General features: G+C 43.0%; 1 protein-coding gene across 1 annotated transcript in view; it reads right to left on the reverse strand.

Moving 5' to 3' along the window:
* The window catches only part of pik3r2 (phosphoinositide-3-kinase, regulatory subunit 2 (beta)), a 64921-nt gene that overhangs the window by 13600 nt on the left and 29034 nt on the right, over positions 1-22287 (reverse strand). The window contains exons 4-7 of the mRNA XM_080439223.1: positions 13364-13435; positions 12451-12606; positions 2372-2582; positions 1642-1727 (exon numbers count right to left, since the gene is read on the reverse strand). Coding sequence (XP_080295349.1) covers positions 1642-1727; positions 2372-2582; positions 12451-12606; positions 13364-13435 — 525 coding nt within the window. The remainder of the gene's footprint in view (positions 1-1641; positions 1728-2371; positions 2583-12450; positions 12607-13363; positions 13436-22287) is intronic.

The raw sequence follows: 22287 nt of genomic DNA on the forward strand, positions 1-22287 counted from the left end.
AGTTGACATTTTTATTTAAAAAAAAAACAGTACTGGGTTTGGTGATGTTCTATATTGTCTGAATCAACTTTGTTTGCGTTCGTTTATGTGCTAAAAGAGTGTCTTTGAGAGCTGTTTTACCATACAATGTAAGTCAATGAGGAGCATATTTTGAATTATCAATTTCTAATCAATGGAGCAATTATTTTTTATTTCTTGCCCACCTTTGGAGTTACATCATGGCAAGGTAACTACACAACCCAAACCTCTACCAAAGTGGTCTTGCCCTTTAAGGCCAATTTCGAAAAAAGCTCAGAACGCATTGCATGACGATGTGTTGTGAGCTTGAAGATCTGCTATTTTCACAAATTTAAAATCTTTGAAATGTACGGACATTTTTGGTTAGATTTCGACTATAATGACATGCCCGAAAAACAGACACCAGGTTGAAAGTGTTAAGTAAATATGAATCATTAAGAGTCATCCACCGTGCTAACATATTTAATGTGGTGTGAGTGAACCCTTGTAATGCAGATTAAAATGGAGGTTGTTTAGTAGCTGTAATAAAATATAGAAGGGTACACAGTAAAATCCTCAGTGTTCATTTACCCATTTATACCTCCAAGCATGTACAAATGTAACCAAATGGACCAGTAATTTAGTTACATTTGTACACTTTCAGAGTTAAATGAACACTCAGGATTTTACAGTGCATGTTATATGCATCACTGGCGAGGCGCCCGGGTGACTCAACGGGTTAGTGCGCCAACCACATAACCACAATGTCCCTGGTTCAATTCCAACTCTCAGAGACCTGCATCTTATCCCTTACTTTGCTTGTGTCTCTACACTGTCAAACAGTGCTGCACAGTAGAACCATGAGTGTTAACTGAACTCTAAAAGTCTAGAAATACACTGTAAATGTTTGCACTTTCTGAGTTAAATTAACACTCAGGATTTTGCTGGCCTGTAACAATTATTTCATAAATCGCCTAATTGCAATTATTTGAGATAATCACAATTATTTATTGCATAAATCGTCATAATCATCATAATCATTTCCATGTTAAAAATGTTGACATATTTTCAAGCATTTCATTGTGGAAATAGATCTACAAGCTCAAAACGTGCCGAAACCAGCCGAAAGGGCCTTTCTGTGTGGAGTTTGCATGTTCTCCCCATGTCCCCTAGGGTAGGTACCCTCACAAAAACATGCAGTAATCCTGGTCTCTATACTGCCTCCCCCTGGTCAGCCGGGGCACCTGATGGAGAGGAAAGGAACTGGTTGGAATAACGTGTTCCTTCCACGCCCTACGTCCTACCAGGGAAACTCCCCCCCGTTAGGTGATAAGAAGCGGCTTGCTCATGCATTGAAGGAGGCATGAGCTCAGTTATGGGCTCTCCCTAGGCTGGCAGAGGGAGAGTAGCGCCCAGGATTACATAGACAATTGGCACTGGGTGAAAAAATGGGTTAAAAATGAAGATATAAAAAAAAAAGCCTAAAAGCCATTTTTAACGACAGAAATGCAATTAATTCGTTAATCGCAATTATTTGACAATTAATCGTGAAGTAAAATGTCATAACCGTGACAGCCCTAGATATTGCTGGGTGTACTGTAGCATAAAACACATTTTGCTCTGGTTTACTGTACATCATGTTACCTGGGGGGGTGACATCATACTCTGCTGTCCTCTCTATCAGCAGCCTCTCCACCGCCAGGGCAGGGAAGTCCTCCTCCAATGACAACCTGCCAATCAATCAGCAAATCAGTCAATCTAAAGCAGCTTCAGGAGAACATCCTGAGAAATCAGATTAACACCTACTCTGAATTTAACCCCCCACCCCACCTCAACTGCATCCTAACAGATTATCTAAAGGTGGAGAGCCCAGACATCTAAAGTTAAACCACCCTTAAAGCACAATTACACTTTGGTAGAGCTTACTTTAAGTACTGTACAGAAATGTCACCCTAGTACACGTAAAGAGGGGAAGGCAACATGAGTGAGTTGGAGGTGCAACAAAGGTGCTTCTTGGCTCCTTTTCGTGGCTTGGGAAAAGTAGACATCCCGTCTTCATTTTACGTAAGATGGGCATTGTTGCATGTCCCTGCACTACAACACGTAACCGTAGTTTTACACTACGACAGAAATATATATCACTTTATGGTATAGGATCCGTCTCACAAACTCAATGCCGATACCTGTGTTGTTTGCAGTTTGTAACTCAATAGGGAGTTTTTTTTTTCATTATCCATTTTGAATCAACAGAGCAACTATTGAAGATATATTTGCCAATATTTGGAGTTATATCATCGCAAAACAACCCAAACCGCTACTAAAGTGTTACTTTAAGTTCCTGGTCTCTTGATGACACTGACTGCATCTAACTCACCCGGAGCTGGGTGGGTCTGTCCTTATCAGCAGTGGTCCGAAGATCTGCCCCAGTGTGTGTGTGTCCAGGCCGTTGCAGACTTGTCCCTGGGTGACCTTAGCCAGGTGAGTCAAGAGGTACTGCAGGGTGAGGTGGTGGTGGAGCGGCACGCTGGTGGAGTTCTCCAGGACCTGGCTCACCTCTCGACCCCGACTGCCCGCCACAGCGCCATCTGACATGGGGTGAATTTCAATCATATTTTATGGTATCTTACAATGACGCTGAATTCATATAAGTAGCAGGTGGGTGTAACATTGTTTTAGTGCTTGGCAGTACCTGATGGATGGTGTTTTATCCATTGCAATAGCATTGCCTAACACAAATTGCCTAACAGAAAGAAATTAGGAATTTGCGCTTAGTATTCCATGCCAGGTCTGCGCACACGTTTGGGCTCTTACCAGGGGCATTTGCAACCCTATGCTCTGTTGACCGGATTCCCAAGGGCTCTATACTATGCCTCCTCCTTTTTTCGCTCAACACTAAATATCTTCAACCAAAATAGCCCCAGAATAGGGATGCTAGGGTTCAAGTCATTAGTATTAGGCGGGGTGTGTGTTCTGATGATATCCTCGATGTACCCTGTCCGGGGTGAAATAGGTAAATAGGTCAAGTATAACTGGATAATGGCCGTGTACTGTGCTCAGGAGAATCAGCTGCAGCATTGCTGACATGCCTCGATGAGCTCATCGCCTCTCCACACTTGGCTCCATTCTCTGGGGCTGAGAGGGTCAACCTTCCTCAGTCAGCAGCAGCAGCAGCTCATGGCTGAGCTCATTTCTGGGCCTCGTGCAAACCTTTTACTCAGATTGGATGCATTGAAGCTATGAAGGGGCGACATTCTCCCCGCACAAAACAAACACGTCATCGGCAGCTCATGGCATATTTTTTTTAGGAGTCCCGTGCAATTCTATAATGGAAGTTGATGAGTGCATGTGGGTGGTGGTGGTGGTGGGGGGAGGCGGGAGCTTGGAGATGTACCGTTTACTCATGACACGGTGCTTTCTTTACCAGGCTGCTATGACAGGGAAATATTTACATGGTTACATGGCTAGTTACAATTAAATCATGGTTTGTTTAATACAAATCTAGCATTATGGTGAAAAAAAGAAAAGAAAAATAACTGCTAAACTAAGCTTATTTTTTTTCATATCAAATGTCACTAAAAGTCCAACCTTAATTACTTCCTGTCAAACAAAATCGCATTGCGTGACTACATCGACAGGTGCACCACTAGAGGGAGGTGTAACGCCATTAAATAATATTAAAGATGGCGGAGGCAGGGATGCAGGACTCCGCTAAAGAAATGTTTGTCAATGTTTGTTTGCAAACATTAAAGGATTCACAAAAGTAATTATTTTTTTGTTTTCAAAAAACAAGCCACATTCAAACGACCATAGCTCTGCAATGGAGGATCGCGGCCGGACACATTCCCGATTCTACCGGACCCCCGTGCGTGTAATGAGCCGATCTCTGTGAGGACGGCGGTCACGGAGAATATTCCATGATTTTTCAAAGGTACAGTAAAAGTTTTCGCTGGCAAGGGGACGGTAGATGGAGGAATGAATTTATTTATTCCGTGGCAGTGAATTAGTTAACATGTTCTAACGTTCTAAATGTTCTAACGTTCTAATGTTCTAAAATGTGATGTATGTGAATCATTTATATGACTTCTAGACAATACTTTTTGGAAAGCAATGGTCTTATAAACAGTTGGCCCTAAGGTGATTTTACCAGTAGAATCCATTTCTGCTGAGGAAATGTTGGTATTGTGCATATTTAATGAGATAATTTTCATATTTGAACACATTTGTGGAAATAATTACATGATAAATACAATTACAGCTAGATATCAAACCTGGGACCTTAAGTTTCCCAGGGGGACTCTCTACCCATTCAGCTATGACCATCTTAGACCGAAGGAGGGTCAACTTTTACAAGCTTGTGGAAAGCAGTCTTTTTGCCAAAAACACCAAGAATCTGAGAAGTTGTGTCACAACCAGTCACAGCAGGGATGAATATCCCCTGAGAACACTTGATATGTCTGAGTATTTATTTTAAAAGGTCCATTTTATACACTTTAAAACTGCCATCAGCTGGTCTTTGGACACAACTTCTCTAAATTGCACTACTTGTCTGGTACTTGTCTGGTACTTTAGGAATGTGACGATTCCACAATAGAATCAGAATCAGAATCAGAATCAGTTTTATTGTCACATCACAGGTTTACAAGGTAAAAAAGTGGGTGAAATTCTTTTTTGTACATCGTTCCCATCGCAACGTTAGTTTCCATAGAAAGAAGAGGGGGGGGGGAGAAGAAGAGGGTGGGGGGCAGGTGGGAAGGAGATCAAAAACAAGAGAGCAACAGAAGGCCAGACAAGTTATCTACATATTTACAAATTACCTGAGATAATAAATAAAACTAAAAAAACTAAACTAAGGTGCCTGAGCATAGCAGCAATGTATTGTACTGTGCATGTTATACTTATACTGTGCATGATAGACAAGGACGTTAAGGTGCTTAAGGAGCACAATAAAAAGACCCAAAAAAAGTCAGTGCGTTATACAAGGGATTAAGGTGCAAAAGGTCAGTGCGTGTCCACCTAGAGTGGACTGACCCTAGTATAATCCGCATGTAGCTCCATGAGGGAGTGCAACAAAAAGTCATTTGTACCTGGTGTAGTCCACAGGTGTGTCCGAGGGGGGGGGCTAAAGTCCAAGTCATTGTCCCTGGTATAATCCACAGGTGTGTTCAGGAAGAGCCAGAAAAGTCTGCGCCGCCTGCTGTCAGGCTGCTGAACTCATCCAGGCTTATGCCCCATTCAGCATTCTGACAGCGGCTGGATTGAAACTACACCAAAATCTGGTGGTGGAACTCTTGATACTGCGGTAGAGCCCCTTGCCCGGTCGCGGTCGTTGTAGGGGGTTGAACAGTCTATGACTTGGGTGGTGCTTGTCCTTGATGATGCGCTTGGCTTTGACCACGCACCGCTTTTTGTACAGTTCCTGGAGCGCTGGGAGCTCGATTCCCATTATCCGCTCTGCCGATCGCACTACTCGTTGTAGGCTGACCTTTTCTCGGGCAGTGCAGTTCCCGTACCAGGCCGTGACACAGCCTGTTAGGATGCCTTCGACAGAACTGTTGTAGTACAGCCTGAGGATGCGACGTCCTACTCCGAGCTTCTTCAGGCGGCGGAGCCAGTACAGTCGCTGCTGAGCCTTTTTCCTCACGTGTGTGGAGTGCGTCTCCCATTTGAGGTCCTCCTCGATGTGTACTCCGAGGAACTTGAACTCGCTGACCCTTTCCACTGCAGCACCGTCGATGAGGATGGGCGCATGGTCTCTCCGCGGCCTCCTGAAGTCCACGATCAGTTCTTTGGTCTTGTCGACGTTAAGAGAGAGGTTGTTCTCACGACACCAGTGTGCCAGTGATTTGATCTCCTCTCTGTAGTCAGACTCGTCGTTGTTGACGATTCGGCCTATCACTGTCGTGTCGTCCGCGTACTTTATGATGGTGTTGGAGACATGTGTGGCTATGCAGTCATACGTGTACAGGGAGTAGAGGAGAGGGCTCAGCACGCATCCCTGGGGTGCTCCGGTGTTGAGGGTCAGGGGGTCGGATGTGATGCTGCCCATTCTCACCACCTGATGTCGGTTGGACAAGAAGTCCTGTATCCAGTCGCACATGCTTGGGTGTAGCCCTAGGTGTCTGAGCTTTTTGTCAAGTATTGCTGGGACAATGGTGTTGAATGCTGAGCTGTAGTCCACGAACAGCATACGTACATATTTGTCCTTCAGCAGCTTGTTGTCCATGTGCGAGAGGACGGTGTGGAGAGCCATGGCAATAGCGTCGTCGGTGGATCTGTTTTTGCGGTATGCATACTGCCACGGATCCAGCGAGGCAGGTAGCGTGGAGCTGATGTATTCCCTCACCAGTTTCTCGAAACACTTGCTGACGATCGGGGTGAGAGCAACAGGTCTCCAGTCGTTCAGGCATGTCACTTTGGCCTTTTTGGGAATGGGCACAATGGTTGACATTTTGAACCCTGCAGGGACCACAGCCAGGGAGAGGGAGAGGTTAAAGATGTCAGCGAAGACACCCGCCAGCTGGTCTGCACATGTCTTAAGGACCCGGCCTGGAATCCCATCAGGTCCGGCTGCCTTGTGGATGTTGACCCGTGTGAAGGCTGTACGCACTTCTCTCTCCGAGATGGTTAGAGGAGGGTTCTCCTCTGCTGGTGCTGCTGATGGCCCCGCTTGGCTGCCGCGGTTGGAGCTGATCTCAAACCGGCCGTAGAAAGTGTTCAGTTCGTTGGGGAGGGAGGCAGGCGGGTTCACCTCGCTTCTGGTTCTTGTTTTGCAGTCTGTCAAGGTGTGTACTGCCTGCCATGTGCTCCTGATGTCGCCACTGCTGAGTTTGTCTTGCATCTTTTTTGTGTAGGCCTTTTTCGCCTTCCTGATGGCGCTGTTTAGGGCCGCGCGCGTCGTGTTGCGCGTTTCCACGTCGCCAGATTTGAAACCAGCGTCCCGTTCATGCAGATGTGCACGTACTCCGCTGTCCATCCATGGTTTCTGATTGGGATAGATCCGAACTGTCTTTTTTGGGACTATGTCATCTATGCACTTGCTGATAAAGCCAGTGACTGAGTCTGAGAGTTCGTTGATGTTATTCCCAGCGGCGTTCTTAAACATCCCCCAGTCAGTCTGGTAGAAGCAGGATTGTAGCATAGCGTCTGTGTCCTCAGACCAGATTCGGATTTCCTTCTCAACGACCGGCTCCCTTTTTAGCCTCTGTTTGTAGGCAGGTAGCAGCTGGATGGCGTCGTGGTCAGAGCTTCCTAGCGGTGGGCGGCGGAGAGCTTTGTATCCATCCTTGAAGGGCGTGTAGCAGTGGTCAAGAATATTGTCACCACGGGTACTGCAGGCGACATGCTGGTGGAATTTGGGAAAGACCTTTTTTAAGTCTGTCCGGTTGAAGTCGCCTAGGCAGATGACTGCGCAGTCCGGGTGGCGATTTTCTTGTGCACTGATCGCCTGGTGTAATTCCCTCATAGCTGTGTCCTTATTAGCTCCAGGATGAATGTAAACAACGGCTACAATCACGATGCTGAAGTCGCGTGGTAGGTAGAAAGGACGGCAGGCTATGATTAAAAGTTCAAGGTCTGGTGAGCAGTGACTGTCTAGGATTTTAACATCTTTGCACCAGTTGTTGTTGATCAAGGCACAAACTCCCCCCCCACGTTGCTTACCGCTCAGTACAGGGTCTCTGTCTTTCCTATACGCGGTGAAGCCAGGAGGAGTGATAGAAGAATCAGATGCTAACTCCGTTAGCCACGTCTCTGTTAGCACAACAACACAGGTCCTCCTCGTCTCTGCGTTGTATTTAACGCGCGCCAGTAAGTCGTCCATAGTGGTCACTGTTCTTGATTCACACAGAGATCTAACGTTCGCTAGCAGGATTGAAGGCAGTGCAGGTTTATATCCACGTTTTGTTGTTCTTACGAGAAGACCCGCTCTAGTGCCTCGCCGCCACGGTCTTTTTCGACGGGGGTATGTTGTTGATCCGGCCGGAACAAAGGGTACCCCACCCCCCCCCCAGCCGAGCGGGAGGTTTTCGGCAAAAAAGTCCGGAATTCTGTGTGTAATCGCTGTGCTGATGTCCATAAGTGCTTGTCTGTCATAACTCCTTAGACACGCAACGGTGTAGGGAAAAAAGAGAAGGCTAAAAAATACTAAAAAGATGGAAAAACGTTGCGATGCTACGGAGCTTGTACGAATGCGGCCGTCTTTCATGGCGCTTCCGGTAGAAATAGTTTCTTCCAGAGGAGTCAGAGAATGATGATAAATAGTGACTGCATAACACAAGTGCTTACTGCATAATGGGCTGGTTAACCTGGCTTACTGGATTACTTGACGACTTTGTGGTTATGGCCTCTACACACTGCCCGACATTTGAAATGGTCGGTGAGTGAACAGGTCGTTAAGCATTTCACATTGCACGAGTTTCTCTCTTGAAATCGGGCTAAATATATCGTTGTGATTCTCGCACGATAGATTGGTCGCCGACAGGGGTTCACTGATTACAAGATATTTCACCACGATGTGATCCCGACCCAATACATACATTTGTTTTTATTCCAAACGTCTCACGAAAACGTGAAAGGCTCCCGTGATATATGCGCGAGACCGAGACAGGACGCTAATGATTGACATTAAATAATTCTCAATTTCTCTGTATTTCTCTCTCTCTCTCTCTCACTCTCCCTCTCTGAAACAAACGTTTCAAAACAAAAGTCAACCAGAGTCCAATTCAGATCAGAAGCAGTGTTGCCGTGTCCGCTTATTATAAGAGAGTTTCTTGTAAAAAAAAATATTGGTGGTTGCGTTTCTTTTTAGCTTATTTCCAAAGTGTAGTGGCTTATTTGGCTTTATTTCTTAATGTTGCTTTTTTTCTTTGAAAATAGTTGCGACGCGTTGTGAGCTTGTAGATCGGCTATTTTATTTGTATATAGGTTTTAAGTGCTCATGCAGCCTTAGTTTGTTGGGCTTGTTTTCATAGACCTGGTTGCTTATTTCTCATGCAAAACCTGGCAATACTGTTCAGAGATACCACACACACACACACACACACACACACACACACACACACACACCTGTCTGCAAGCCCTATTCCTCAAACAGCCCCATCGTCGTGCAGGCTCGCTCACTCTATCAATCTGTTTACCATGTTTAAACTAATACAGCAGGACTGGACTGTCTGTACGGTAATATTGCGGTTCTATGCGGGAGGACTAGCCACGGTGCGTCTCTGTTGTATTAGACTCAACAGTGAATCATGCTGATAATAAAATAGTTTCCCCACCAGCTACCTCGCTGGCTGGTACTGTGCTTTGATTGGCTGTAGCACGGCTCTCATCGGGTCCGACAAGCCCAAATATCCAACATGGTAGAAAAGTAAAATTATCGGGAACCGCTCGCCGAGCGCAATTTATTGGGGTGTTTCTTCTCGGAGTACCTTACACACTGCGCGATCAACACCTCGCCGAGGAACGCCCGATCTGGACTGAGATCGGTGGTTTTCTCGGCGATCACCAAAAAATATCCCCGAGAGCTATATCGGGTCAAATGTCGGGCAGTGTGTAGAGGCCATTAGTAAAATAAATATGCTTCCAAAAACATTTACCTTTACTTGACTATATTAAAATGGGGACAGAATTTGAGTTATAATGTTCATTTTCAATAACAAAATAAAAATAAGAAAGGTTAATTTGTTGTTTTTGGGTAATTTAGTAGAATGGGACACCACCTTGGGACGCCACCTTGGATTTGGCTATTAATAATAAACTTTTGGTAATTTCACAGATTCAGTTGCATTCCTTGAGTCCTAAACCCTAGGGTTAGACATCAAAACCACCTTTTTAAGTTGAATAGTTATTGAGATAGCCATTTTAAGCTCCCGGCAGCCGTCGTGGACGCCATCTTGAAAATGGCGCCTTTCCGGAATTTAAAATATCCTAGATTGTTAGTATGCTATTTAGCATGCCCAATAGTAACATAATCCATTGAAAAAAAGACATTTGTATCAATTATTTGGGGTTCAACCATACTGACCCGTCTAATATTGGAGTTTCTGCATGCATACTGGCCACTAGTGGGCCAGCCCAACTTTTATGCTGTGTTTTTTGAAAACCTTACACCCTCACCTAACACCATGCCAAAAATCTCAAACTTGTCACTAATTGCACAATCTTTATGATGTTTTACATATTCCCTCCCAGCTATTACAACTACAGCTTGTAGCAGTTTGTCCTAGCTAATCTCGCAAACCATTGGGCCGATCCACACCAAATTGCTTGTGCACATTGCCAGTAGGTCACAGACGAATCTCCACAATTCTTTTCTCACATATATATCACACTTTTTGAAATATCTAGCTGTAATTGTATTTATTATGTAATTATTTCCACAAATGTGTTCAAATATGCAAATTATCTCATTAAATATGCACAATACCAACATTTCCTCAGCAGAAATGGATTCTACTGGTAAAATCACCTTAGGGCCAACTGTTTAAAAGACCATTGCTTTCCAAAAAGTATTGAGTTGAGTATTGAAGTCATATATAAATGATTCACATACATCACATTTTCCTATAGGGGTAGGTAGTGATAACTGCCATTAAGCTACAAGATTGGAAGGGTTATCATACCAAAATATAAACTATATGTGGAAGACAAAAATGCAAAAACTTGCAAAAACCAAAATCTGGCTTGGCCCCTGGACTATAAAGGATGCTCACAGTTTTGCTTGTATTTGATCATAAGCACAAAGATGTGTGCGAAAGAATATATTTTGCTCATGCTAATAGTTAACCACTTAAATCGTATACATTTGAGTGACTGGGGGCCCCCAGGGGTCTGTACAGTACACCAAATCACAACTCGTCACAACATGTTTTTTGGTGAACGCAACCGATGTACTAAACTCGCCCTACATTTGCATACTGGGCCCTTATTGGTGCCTCACAACTTAGGGGGAGGCGAAATCCAATCACAATCGAGTGGGGCCAGACCAAATCTGCCGAGGGCAAAATTATTATTTTTATGCAGGCTAGCTCCGACCAGCATTATGAAATATTCATTTTAGTTTGATACATTTTTGTTACATTTATGAGTGCATAAGCAAATTAGTTTTAGTTGGACAATTTTTTGCCTTGATTGCTAAGAAAGGTAAGATAATAGAATGCATGTCAACAGATGTGATGGTGGAAAAACAAAAACAAAGATGGTTTTGTATGTAATTCTAGTCTTGTCAATTAGTTTTTTATTGAACTTGTTTCTATTTTAGTTTCAGTTAATCAGTTGGTTTCCATTCAGGTTAAAAACTAGCAGATCAGAGACAAAAGAAAAGAGATATACTACTACCCCTTCCTCTTTGCCTGGCCTACTTGTTGTTAACTAGTTGTACGAACGCTTGTTTTATTGTTGTATTGTGTTATTGGATCTTGTTTAGTCGATACAATTATTTGTTTTAGCTCCTGCTCATTTGATTTAGCTATTTTGTCTCATCTGTTTAAGGAAATAGGTAGCTGATATATTGCACTTTTACCTTAGCGCTAGGTATACTCTTGGTTGCTTGTTTTTGCAGAAAATGCACTTAAGACTTCTGGTGATTAGTAGTTTTCGTTCCCTACCTATGTTGAATGCACACAATTGTAAGTTGCTTTGGATAAAAGCGTCTGCTAAATGACTGTACTGTAATAGACAGACAGACAGACATTAAAGACAATTAACACCTGAAATGCAATGGTTTTCGCGTTCATCGTAGACTGGAGGAACCGGTTTTCGAGGGTGAATAGAAAACTTTAATCACCCTATCAATCTGAGTTGTTACCCCAGTCCCTGCAACCCTCCTCCTCCACCCCATACTTACACAGTACATAAACAACAAAAACGGTGTGACAGTATGGGAACACGCAGTCTTGTGGACACGTGTGTGCACGCCCGTGCATGTGCGGGCATGAGCATGTGCGTGGCACTGGTCTAAAAAGGTGGGTATAAGTGGTATTAGGGCTGGGCAATTAACCAAAAATATATTGAAATTAAAAAGTTCAAATTGACTTTTTTATAATCAACTAAATCGATTAGTCTGATTAACCACATTAAGGCCTGCATATACTTATGAATCGTAATGGAGGCAAAGGAAATAATCGTGATATTGATTTGAAGTCATATCGCCCAGCGCTACGCTGTATACTGCACATTTAGACCACTATTCCCCTGATGCCAGGGGTATATATATTAACCCATTAATACCTGGAACGCATCTGTGTCACTTTTAGATTTCTTTAGGCTATTCAAAAATAGCAGATCTACAAGCTCATAGCGCGGCACCGAGTGCCGCGCTACGAGCTTGTAGATCTGCTATTTTTGAAAAATCGAGGGAAAAAAAAATTGGGGGTTTTTTTCAATTTTTTTTTAGGATTTAGAAGACATTTCTAGAATCTTCTCAGGTCTCAATGGGTTAACGTGGTTAACACTGACCTGTAGACTGCTGTAGCAGCTGCTGCTGCTGCAACGTGACGGCAGCCTGCAGGTCTGGGTAGACAGCGGCAGGGATGACGGGTGATGGGAGGTCGCTCAGGTAGCTCAGGACGCACCCCGACAGGTAGCCTATATCATTCTCAGCCAGCTCACTCTCTGTGAACGCAGCACAGACGAATACACACATGTTTCAAATGTGACAATTAATAATCTAAACCAATCATTCATAATAAGTATACATTGAGGTGCATGCATTGTCATGGTGCCATTTCTATCTTATAAATGAAGAGGCTTATAGAAAGTCATGTTTTTCTGTTGTGAAAATGATTACAATATAGGTCTGACCAGAAAGGTTTGACTTACTTAACCCAAAATGGAAGAGAAAAAGTTGAAAAAGTTAAATGTTAAGTTATGAGTAATTACATGTTATTTATACAGTAATTGGTGCTTTATATTAGTCGAGGACAGTTCACTAAAGTATACAGATTCAACTTTGCAGCATGTTACACGCTATTGAAATTGTAATTTCTGTTTTTTAATTGGTATTACAGGGTAGTTGACCAGGATATCGATATCTTTAAATGACCACTGCCACAAATGAACTACTGATCATTTTACTTGCAATTGTATTACAATTAGCAGATATCTTTACTGAATAGTTGACATCTCCATACAAGTTATCACTCACCCGCAGCAGATGTAACTGCAGTGTAGATCTGTTTACTTGGTAACAAGCTAAATTAACATGTACTTTCATTGTTATATAAAAACTCAAAACTCAGTATTGCTTATCAATCAATAATTGTTATCTTATTATACCCATTAACTACCTGCAAACTAATTTACAGGCTACAAAGTAGAGTGTGATCTATTATCTTAGTGAAGTAATGTTACCATGGAACTGTCAACTCACCAGTACTCAGGCTGTATACTGGACTGTCTGGAGGTGAGCCAGTAGTCCTGTACAGTGTTTTGGAGTCCAGACCTAAAAAAAAAGGTAGACAATAGGGTAGATAATAGGAAAAAAAACATTAGATATATTTGATGTGTAAAGTACAAAAATAAACTGCAGAATCAAGCAAAGCAGAGTAGAAAAGAAAAGGAGAAGAACTGAGCAGAGTAGTGCATTACAGTTCCTAGAAGAAGGGAGGAATAATGTGGAATTAAAGGCGCAACTGTGCATTCAATGCATTAAGAAGACGAAACACATCCATGAATGTAAGCTATACACTAAAGACATAAACTTCTTCCTGTGAAGTGGGCCCCTCCTCAATGCATGGCTCCTTGACTTGGGCTACATAACTTGCAGTAGCATGATGACAGACATTTAGAGGTACAACGGTTAATCCTAAACATTTTAATGGTCTTTTTTCAGTCTACACAAAATCTCTTCGCCGAACATAGTCGATCTAAAAGCTCACAACGCACCGCGTTGTGAGCTTGTAGATCGGCTATTTTCAGCGCATGTTCCCTAGAGATGCTGGGGTTTAAGTGGTTTAATAGCACTGAGAAAGCTGAGACACAATACAAATAAATGTCTCTGCAAATGACTACGCCCAGGAGAGCTATAGCTAGCTACAGCTGTAGCTCTGGGACCGAAGAGGAGACTTTACGTTTTAGTGCTGCTAAGAGAACATTTTGCTAAATACCAAGACCACTCGGTCTAAATTCTGTATTCCTAAAACATATAACCCAAGACCCGCAATGGCCGAGAGAGTGCAGTTGAAGGGCTACTTCCTTGTAAGAAAAGCCATATGATGACTTCCAAAACAAATGTATTTCTCTTGTGGGCCAAAAAAAAAGAGTAGAGTGTGTGTGTATGTTTGTACCGTATGCACTAGCTTGTGCGTGTGATGGGGTACAACACTGTGCACGTACTCATCTGAGTCTACGTTCTTGTGTATCCAAGAGCCTTTGTGTGTGTGTGTGTGTGTGTGTGTGTGTGTGTGTGTGTGTGTGTGTGTGAGAGAAAGAGAGAGCGGGAGAAAAAAAAGAAAAACTGTGAATGGAGTCCTCCTGAGTGTAATTTGTTAATAAAGCAGTGTGAATGGACTACTGCTGCTGCTACTGGGCACTCAGTGATGCAAAAACCAGACTGAGAATGCTGCTGAGTTACAGTTACACTAGCACTTCCTAGAAAGAAAAACTATCTACGCCACTATCTAATCCAGTGTTGTTTCAACTTGGTGTCCCTATTTTGGCCATGTCATCATAGGAAAATATTTTCATATGAAAAATATATATAAAAAAGGTTAAAGTACTATATTCTGATAGTAATGATTGCTACAGAGCGTTTGTTCGGTCACAGGGGTCTCTCCAGCTCTTTAGTAAACAGAATATAGAACATTTTCAGGTAGGTGACAAAATTTAAGCCAATCAGGAGAGAGCACTGAAAATGCATTTTCTGTTTAATAAAGAGCTGGAGAGACATGGGAGACTACTTTTACTGAACAAACACTCTATAGCAATGAGTACTATCAGAATATAGAGCTATTTAACACTTATTTTAACCAAAGTAAATCCCAAAGTAAAACCCTACCTTTAAATTATTTATAAAAAGAAAAGAAAAAAAAAAGCCAAAAGTAGTACATCTACATGCTAACAAGACCTTACTTTGTGAGCTTGTGGGTCTGCTATTGACACCGCCATGCAACAAAGTATAAAATAGAGCTTAAGTACATAATTTGACTAGCCAAAGTGAAGGAAGTATAGTGGACATTTTTTAATTCATCTCATGTGAAAACAAGCACTGATCTTGTGTGGCGGAAGTTTTGGTGTTCGAAATTTTACGGCATGCTTCCCAGTAATTCTTTTTTTTTTCCATTCATATTTTTATTGGAAGTTAGGTACAAGATCAGTTCACTTCAGTATGATCACATATATCAAGCTTATTTTAAGCATACATGAAAAGAGAACTGCCCATCTTCAGCATATGATCATTCGTATTGCCTATTTCCTTAAATGTTTTCTAATTTTTTTAACAAACATAACAAACAGACATCAGAGAAGAAAAAGGAGCAATTTAAAATAACAACAATAAGAAGAGCATGGCACATAATATCGCTTTTGAGAACAGAAAAGATGAAAACAAAGACCAGATAGAAATAGAGATATAGGAAAGGAGGTAGAGGGGGGGGGGGGGGTAGAAAGAGAGAAGAAGAGAGAGAGGGGGGGGGGGGCTCAGTCATTCAGAAAGTGCATGGGGATTAGATGGAGTTAAAAAATGTCAAGAAAGGATCCCATTTCTTATGAAATGTAGTTAGATTACCTCTGGTAGAATATCTTATCCTTTCTAATTTTACGAAGGACATTACTTCTCTCAGCCATTGGGTACTAGAGGGTGGTTTAGCAGACTTCCACTGGAGAAGAAGATGGCGTCTTACTATTAAAGAGGTGAAAGCCAAAATCTCTAATTGTCTGGGAGTGAACCGGGCATAGTCTTCTGGAATCCCAAAGATAGCAGTATGTGGAGAAATGGTTACAGGGATTGTGAATATTTTGGACAGTGTAAAAATAATTTGTCCAGGTTAATCAGGAGCGGACATGAATAAAACATATGGGTTAAGTTACAGGGTGGATGATGACATTTGTCACAACTGTCCGTCACATTAGGATAGATTTGCGATAGTCTAGCTTTGGAGTAATGAATTCTAAATAGTACTTTAAAATTTATAAGTGTGAGACGTGCACAAGTTGAGCTTGTGTGGAAAGTACTTAGGGCAGCATCCCACCAACTGTCATCGAAAGTCAGCCCAAGTTCAGCCTCCCAGGCCTCCCTGACTCTATTGTCGGGGGCGTCATCCAAAGACAGTAGATCATTATATATCCTTGATATTTGCGATTTTTGGAATGGGTCAAGGTGGATGAATTCTTCCCAAATCTGGGTTGGAGGAAGTTGAGGAAAGTGTGAAAATAGTGATCTAGCACAATGTCTGACTTGTAGATACCGGAAGCTTCCCAGTAATTCTTCCGGAATGTACTGGCCGCGGCCTGGCGGAATAAAATTTCCCCTGTGAAAACGCTCGAAATCAAAGTACTGGGATAGCGTGATGACGTTGACAAAGAGAAAGAGAGAGCGTCGAGTGGGAGAACGTTCCAACGGTCACCGTGGTCGAGCGAGCATTGGTTTCAACAAGAGAGCGAGCGAGTGACAGGCTGCCTGTACATACCTGGTTGCCAAAACTGTTCAGTGACAAAAATGCTTCAAAGCAATGTTGACATAACTCTGAGATTAAATGTTGCATGGGGATGGCTTGTCCAACTACGATGTAAGTAAAATTAGCTCTGTTATAGGCAGAGGGTGGGTGTGAGCGTCTCACTCCCTCAGAGAGAAAAGGGAGAGAGAGTCAGTGCTCACAGAGCTCGCAAGTCGGAACACCTGCAGGCAGCAGACAGCTGTTTTTAATATGATTTAATAAGTGGCCGTTTAAAAAAAGAACGATCGATTAAGTTGACATTCAAGATATGTCTTGAGATTTTAGGCTAGAAACATATCTGCCAGCTCCACCTGTTAACCCCCTTATCCTCGTGATAATGAATGATTGAGAGAAAATATCCTTTGTTATCCTCTGTTCCTTCGATGGATTAAATTTACAGTCTCGCGTGCTTACAGTCACCTCTCGCGCCAGTCTAAAGTTACTACCGTTAGAACATAAACAAACAAAAATGGTCGCTTATCAGGCAATACCAGAACTTTTGCTGCCAAGGAGGGCACGTGAAAACGGTCTCTCCCATTGCCATTCCAGCAACTTATGCAAATTTCTTTGCTGGAAAAATTCTGGCACTGTAGTGAAAATACAGTTTGTAAAATTCTCTCCAGATCATACAGTATAGAAAACTGTAGCATATGCTTAGAGTGGGCAAAGCATAATATAGCTATAGGGCCAGTTTACTGCAGACAGGTAGGTGAAGAGTGGAGGAATAAATTATATTGATGGCAACATTAAATTAAATAGGCAGGAGACATGATTGAAGCAAAATAAACTGTGTATTGTTCAAAAATAAAAATAAAACAAAACATACAACAGTTCAATGTAACTTTCATCAAGGTATCAAGAGTATCCAAGTCCAACAGAGTCTTTAAGCAGGTAGGTAATTGTCAATGGTCGAGGTATTGTCAATAGTCAGAGGGAAGTGGCAGTGCGAGGGCAGTGTAATGTGTAATGTTACTTGAGGGGATATGAATGTGTGGCTGCTGCTCTTTGGCCTACCCTCCTGGTAGGACAAACTTCATTTAAAGCTGGGTTCAAGTTGGCTCGCCATCATGATCCTTTTTCTTATCAAGAAAAGTAACCTGGCCTGGATTCATAGAAAAGGCCAAATCAATATCAAATAAACAAAAACAGCAGATCTACAAGATCACAGATTAACAAAAAAAATGCTTATCTACAAGCATTGCATAACTTTCAAAAAGAATACATTCAAACCAAAATCAACCAAATTAGAACAAACATTTCAAATAACAAACAAACATTCAAATGGGAAACATTTCACTCACCAATTCAATCAGATTCATACAGTCACAGCCAGCAGTCAGTTTGCGATCAGTGTGGGTGGAAGTCTAAAAGCCACAATAAGTGTTTTTAGTCAATTGATCAAATGTAATAAGTTGGGAAATGAAAATGTTTGGTGGAATATAGTACAGACCTGCAGCAGCCTCAGAGTGGTGTGCACCTCACTCTACTACTGCAGACTGACTCTGCTGTATAGGGTGTGGCTGTGATTGCAATGATTGGCAATTGCAAGCACTGGTGTGACTGATTGATTGAGACTGAGTGTGTGTGTCTGTGTGTGTGTGTGTGTGTGTGTGTCTCTGTCAGCGACACACAGACAGCAGTGACACAAACCTTTTGAAAACCGGGTTACATCCTCCCCCCCTAAATCCATGCACGTCCCGTTGCATGTTACATTACATGGATTTGTTGTTTGGGAAAAGACTTAGGCACACCCTTCTAACTTTAAGCATCAGTGTATGCTGTAGATAAACTTTGAAATAAAGATTGTACAACATTAATCAAAAGGGTTGCCCAACTTAGCGAGTATTGAAATCTTTTAGGCTCTTCTCTGCGCCTACTTGAATGCCTGAGTGAACTCATCAGCTTCTGGTCCCGCACTACACACAGTTGAGAGATCTTCAGCAGATGCCAAGACCAAACGACTGACTTTAGCAGACCTGCAGTCCAAGTTAAAGTGTATAAGCCTTAAGAATGAGCCCAGTAAAGTGTTGACCATGGCCAGCAGCACTACACCTGTATCTCATTTGGAGCAGGCCTTGGATACAAATGCCACAAAGAGCATAGCACTGCCCGTTGTGGAACCCGATTATGAAGCGGCACAGAATGACAGTTACAGTGACACGGTTGGATCAAAAAAGCCCAAGCGATGCCTGTCATCGATTTTAAAACCCCCGAGGGAAGAGAGTGTGGAACACCAGGTGGAGTTTGCCAAAACTGTGGAAAAGAGGCTCTCAAGAGGAGTCAGTTCTTCTGTTTTCAGATGATACTCAAGACACCATATCAACAACAGATAACTCTGATAAGATCTTGTCTCCCCCTCCGTCCTGAAGCACTGCGCTGACCAGCTCGCCCCGGTGTTCACCAACATCTTCAACGCCTCACTGGAGCTGTGTCATGTCCCAGCATGCTTCAAGGCCTCAACTATCATCCCCGTCCCCAAGAAGGCCAAGGTCACAGGCCTAAATTACTATTAGACCCGTCGCCCTGACCTCTGTGGTCATGAAGGTACTGGAGCGCCTTGTCCTGGCTCATCTGAAGTGCATGACCGATCCTGTGCTGGACCCGTTGCAGTTCGCATAAAGAGCAAACCGATCCACGGAGGACGCCGTGAACATGGCTCTGCACTACGCCCTACAACATCTGGACACTGCCGGCAACTATGCCAGGATCCTGTTTGTCGATTTCAGTTCGGCCTTCAACACCATCCTACCATCTATCCTGGAGCACCAGCTGTCCTTGCTGCAAGTGCCTGCCTCCACCTGCAGGTGGATTACGGATGTCTTAACCAACAGGTCTCAGCGTGTGAAGCTGGGGAAGAGCATTTCCAGCTCCAGGTCCACCAGCACCGGTTCCCCGCAGGGCTGTGTCCTGTCCCCACTACTGTTCTCCGTATACACCAACAGCTGTGTTTCCCTCCACCCGTCGGTCAAGCTCCTCAAGTTTGCCGATGACACCACCCTGGTGGGCCTGATCTCCAAGGAGGACGAGACGGCCTACAGGAGGGAGATCGATCGGCTGCGTAGTTGGTGCAGCAGCAACAACCTGGAGCTAAATGCCCAAAAGACAGTGGAGACGGTGGTGGATTTCCGGAGGAACGCAGCCCCTCCCCCTCCCATCATGCTGGGAGGCACCCTGGTGAACTCTGTGGAGTCCTTTAAGTTCCTGGGCATTACCATCTCCCAGGACCTGAAGTGGGAACTGAACATCATGACCCTACTGAAAAAGGCACAGCAGAGACTGTTCTTCCTCCGGCAGCTGAGGAAGTACAGACTGTCGAGGGCTATGATGACCCGTTTTTATTCGGCCATCATTGAGTCCATCCTCACCCACGCCATCATCACCTGGTTCCCCGCTGCAGCTGCAAAAGATCTCGTCAAGCTGCAGCGGGTGAGTCGTTCCGCAGAGAGGGTGATTGGCCGTCCCCTGCCCTCCCTCAAGTCCCTGCATGACTCCAGGGCGCTGAGGAGGGCAAGAAAGATCATGGCTGACCCCTCCCACCCTGGCCACGGCCTCCTCACCCTGCTCCCCTCTTAGTCCATGAGCCAGAGCCCCAAAATTGAGCAATGATTATCGAAAGAGTGGGCAAAACCAAACCTATATTAAATTGTTCATAGGGTCAATACGAGTAAATAAATATATGATAACCTTTCCACAGGAGCAGCTTTTTCATGGTTATCACACATTTTGTTATTTTCCCCATACGTACAAGACGGGTCAAAAAAAAAAAAAAAAAAAAAGAGTTATCATAATGAAACTTCCTGAGTTGATTACTTACATGAAGACAATGATTTATCGTATTACAAGTTTTCTGAAATTGTATATTTAAATATGCAAATTAGGCATTAGGAAAATATGCCCACATTTGCATAACTTTCCAGAATCAACATTGGACAAAGCCAGAGTCAACATACTTATTTCATTTTGTTAAGATGTTGGAGTCAAAGGTTTTTAACGAGGGAATATTCAATATCTGGCTCAATTTTGGGGCTCTGGCTCATGGACTAAATGCCTAATTTGCATATTTAAATATACAATTTCAGAAAACTTGTAATACGATAAATCATTGTCTTCATGTAAGTAATCAACTCAGGAAGTTTCATTATGATAACTCCTTTTTAAATTGTCATTTTTTCACCTGTCTTGTACGTATGGGGAAAATAACAAAATGTGTGATAACCATGAAAAAGCTGCTCCTGTGGAGAGGTTATCATATATTTATTTACTCATATTGACCCTATGAACAATTTAATATAGGTATGGTTTTGCCCACTCTTTCGATAATGAAATCTTGTCTGGCTCATGGACTATCTGGGAGAAGGATGCGGTTGCTGAAGTCCACCACAGTTTCATCATGCAGTTTAATGTGATGTTTCACCTTGTCTGTGCACCCAAAGTCTAAATCATGCAAAGCGAAAACCTCAGGCATTGCACGAAGCTTGTTGGTTATATGCTCTTTCCATTCTTCTGACACTGGAGAATCACCAAAGTTAATGTTCAGGTTCGATTTCTGACTTTCAGAGACTGGGGACGTTTTTACATTGTGTTGTGAAAGAATACAATAGAAAGCGCCCAGCTCTGCAATGACACAGTGTGGTGGAATGGTAATGTCTTGATCAGTTTCATTTGTAATCATCACAGGAACTTTGTAAGGTGCATTTGAAGGAAGAGTGCTGAGACAACTCTTGACACATAGGCCACCAGGTAAGTATGACTGGGTGGGATGCTCTACTATCACCCAACGGTCTCCAGATGGACTATGGACCTTAGCTGAGCCTTCAAGAATGACACTGTGGCATGCAGGAATGATGGTAGGTGTCTTACTAAGCATCCTTACAACTCCAACACTTCCATCTCGGTTATGATGGTAGGTGTCTTACTAAGCATCCTTACAACTCCAACACTTCCATCTCGGTTCTGTTGTTGACGTAACTCAAGTGTTTTGAGTACTGCTCGGTATCCATATTGACTGGGTTGATGACGTATGGTCTTGAAACCAAAGTATTGGTCAAAGAGGACATCAAGTGTATTGGTTCCTATTAGAACTGGAGATGGAGTTTCAAATGGAACTACAAGTGCAAGGGTTGGTATGTCAATATCTGTTCCCACAAAGTCTTTGGGAAAACGAATAGTAATTTCCACATAACCCAAATATGGAATAGCCTGTCCTGCTGCACCCTCAACCTCCAACAGATCACCAAGAGGTTTGATTGGTTGATCAGACAGGTTCTGCTTATAAAAGGACATTGGAACTGTGGTTACTTGAGAACCAGTATCCATAAGACAGTTGAAATCAATGCCAGCAATGTTGACTATTACTGTGCATGTGGAACCGACTAGTCCTTTTGGCAGCTTAATGACTGAATTCTTTGCACTTGACATGTTAAGTAGTTTTGCACTCTGCTTGCGTTTTGGTTTAGGACATCCTTGATCGGTTACAGTCCCCGTTTGTCCCACAACGAACTGTTTTTAGTTTAAATGGTCCGGGTTTTGTCTCTCCCATTTCTCACACTTGGAATTTAATAGTTTCCTTTTTTCCGCCACTAATGTAGGATTGGGTTCATTGTCACACTGTGGTTTAATGTGACCATCCTCTCCACATCGG

Source organism: Gymnoscopelus braueri (assembly GCF_963280865.1).
Source record: "Gymnoscopelus braueri genome assembly, chromosome: 10".
Classification (NCBI taxonomy): Eukaryota; Metazoa; Chordata; class Actinopteri; order Myctophiformes; family Myctophidae; genus Gymnoscopelus; species Gymnoscopelus braueri.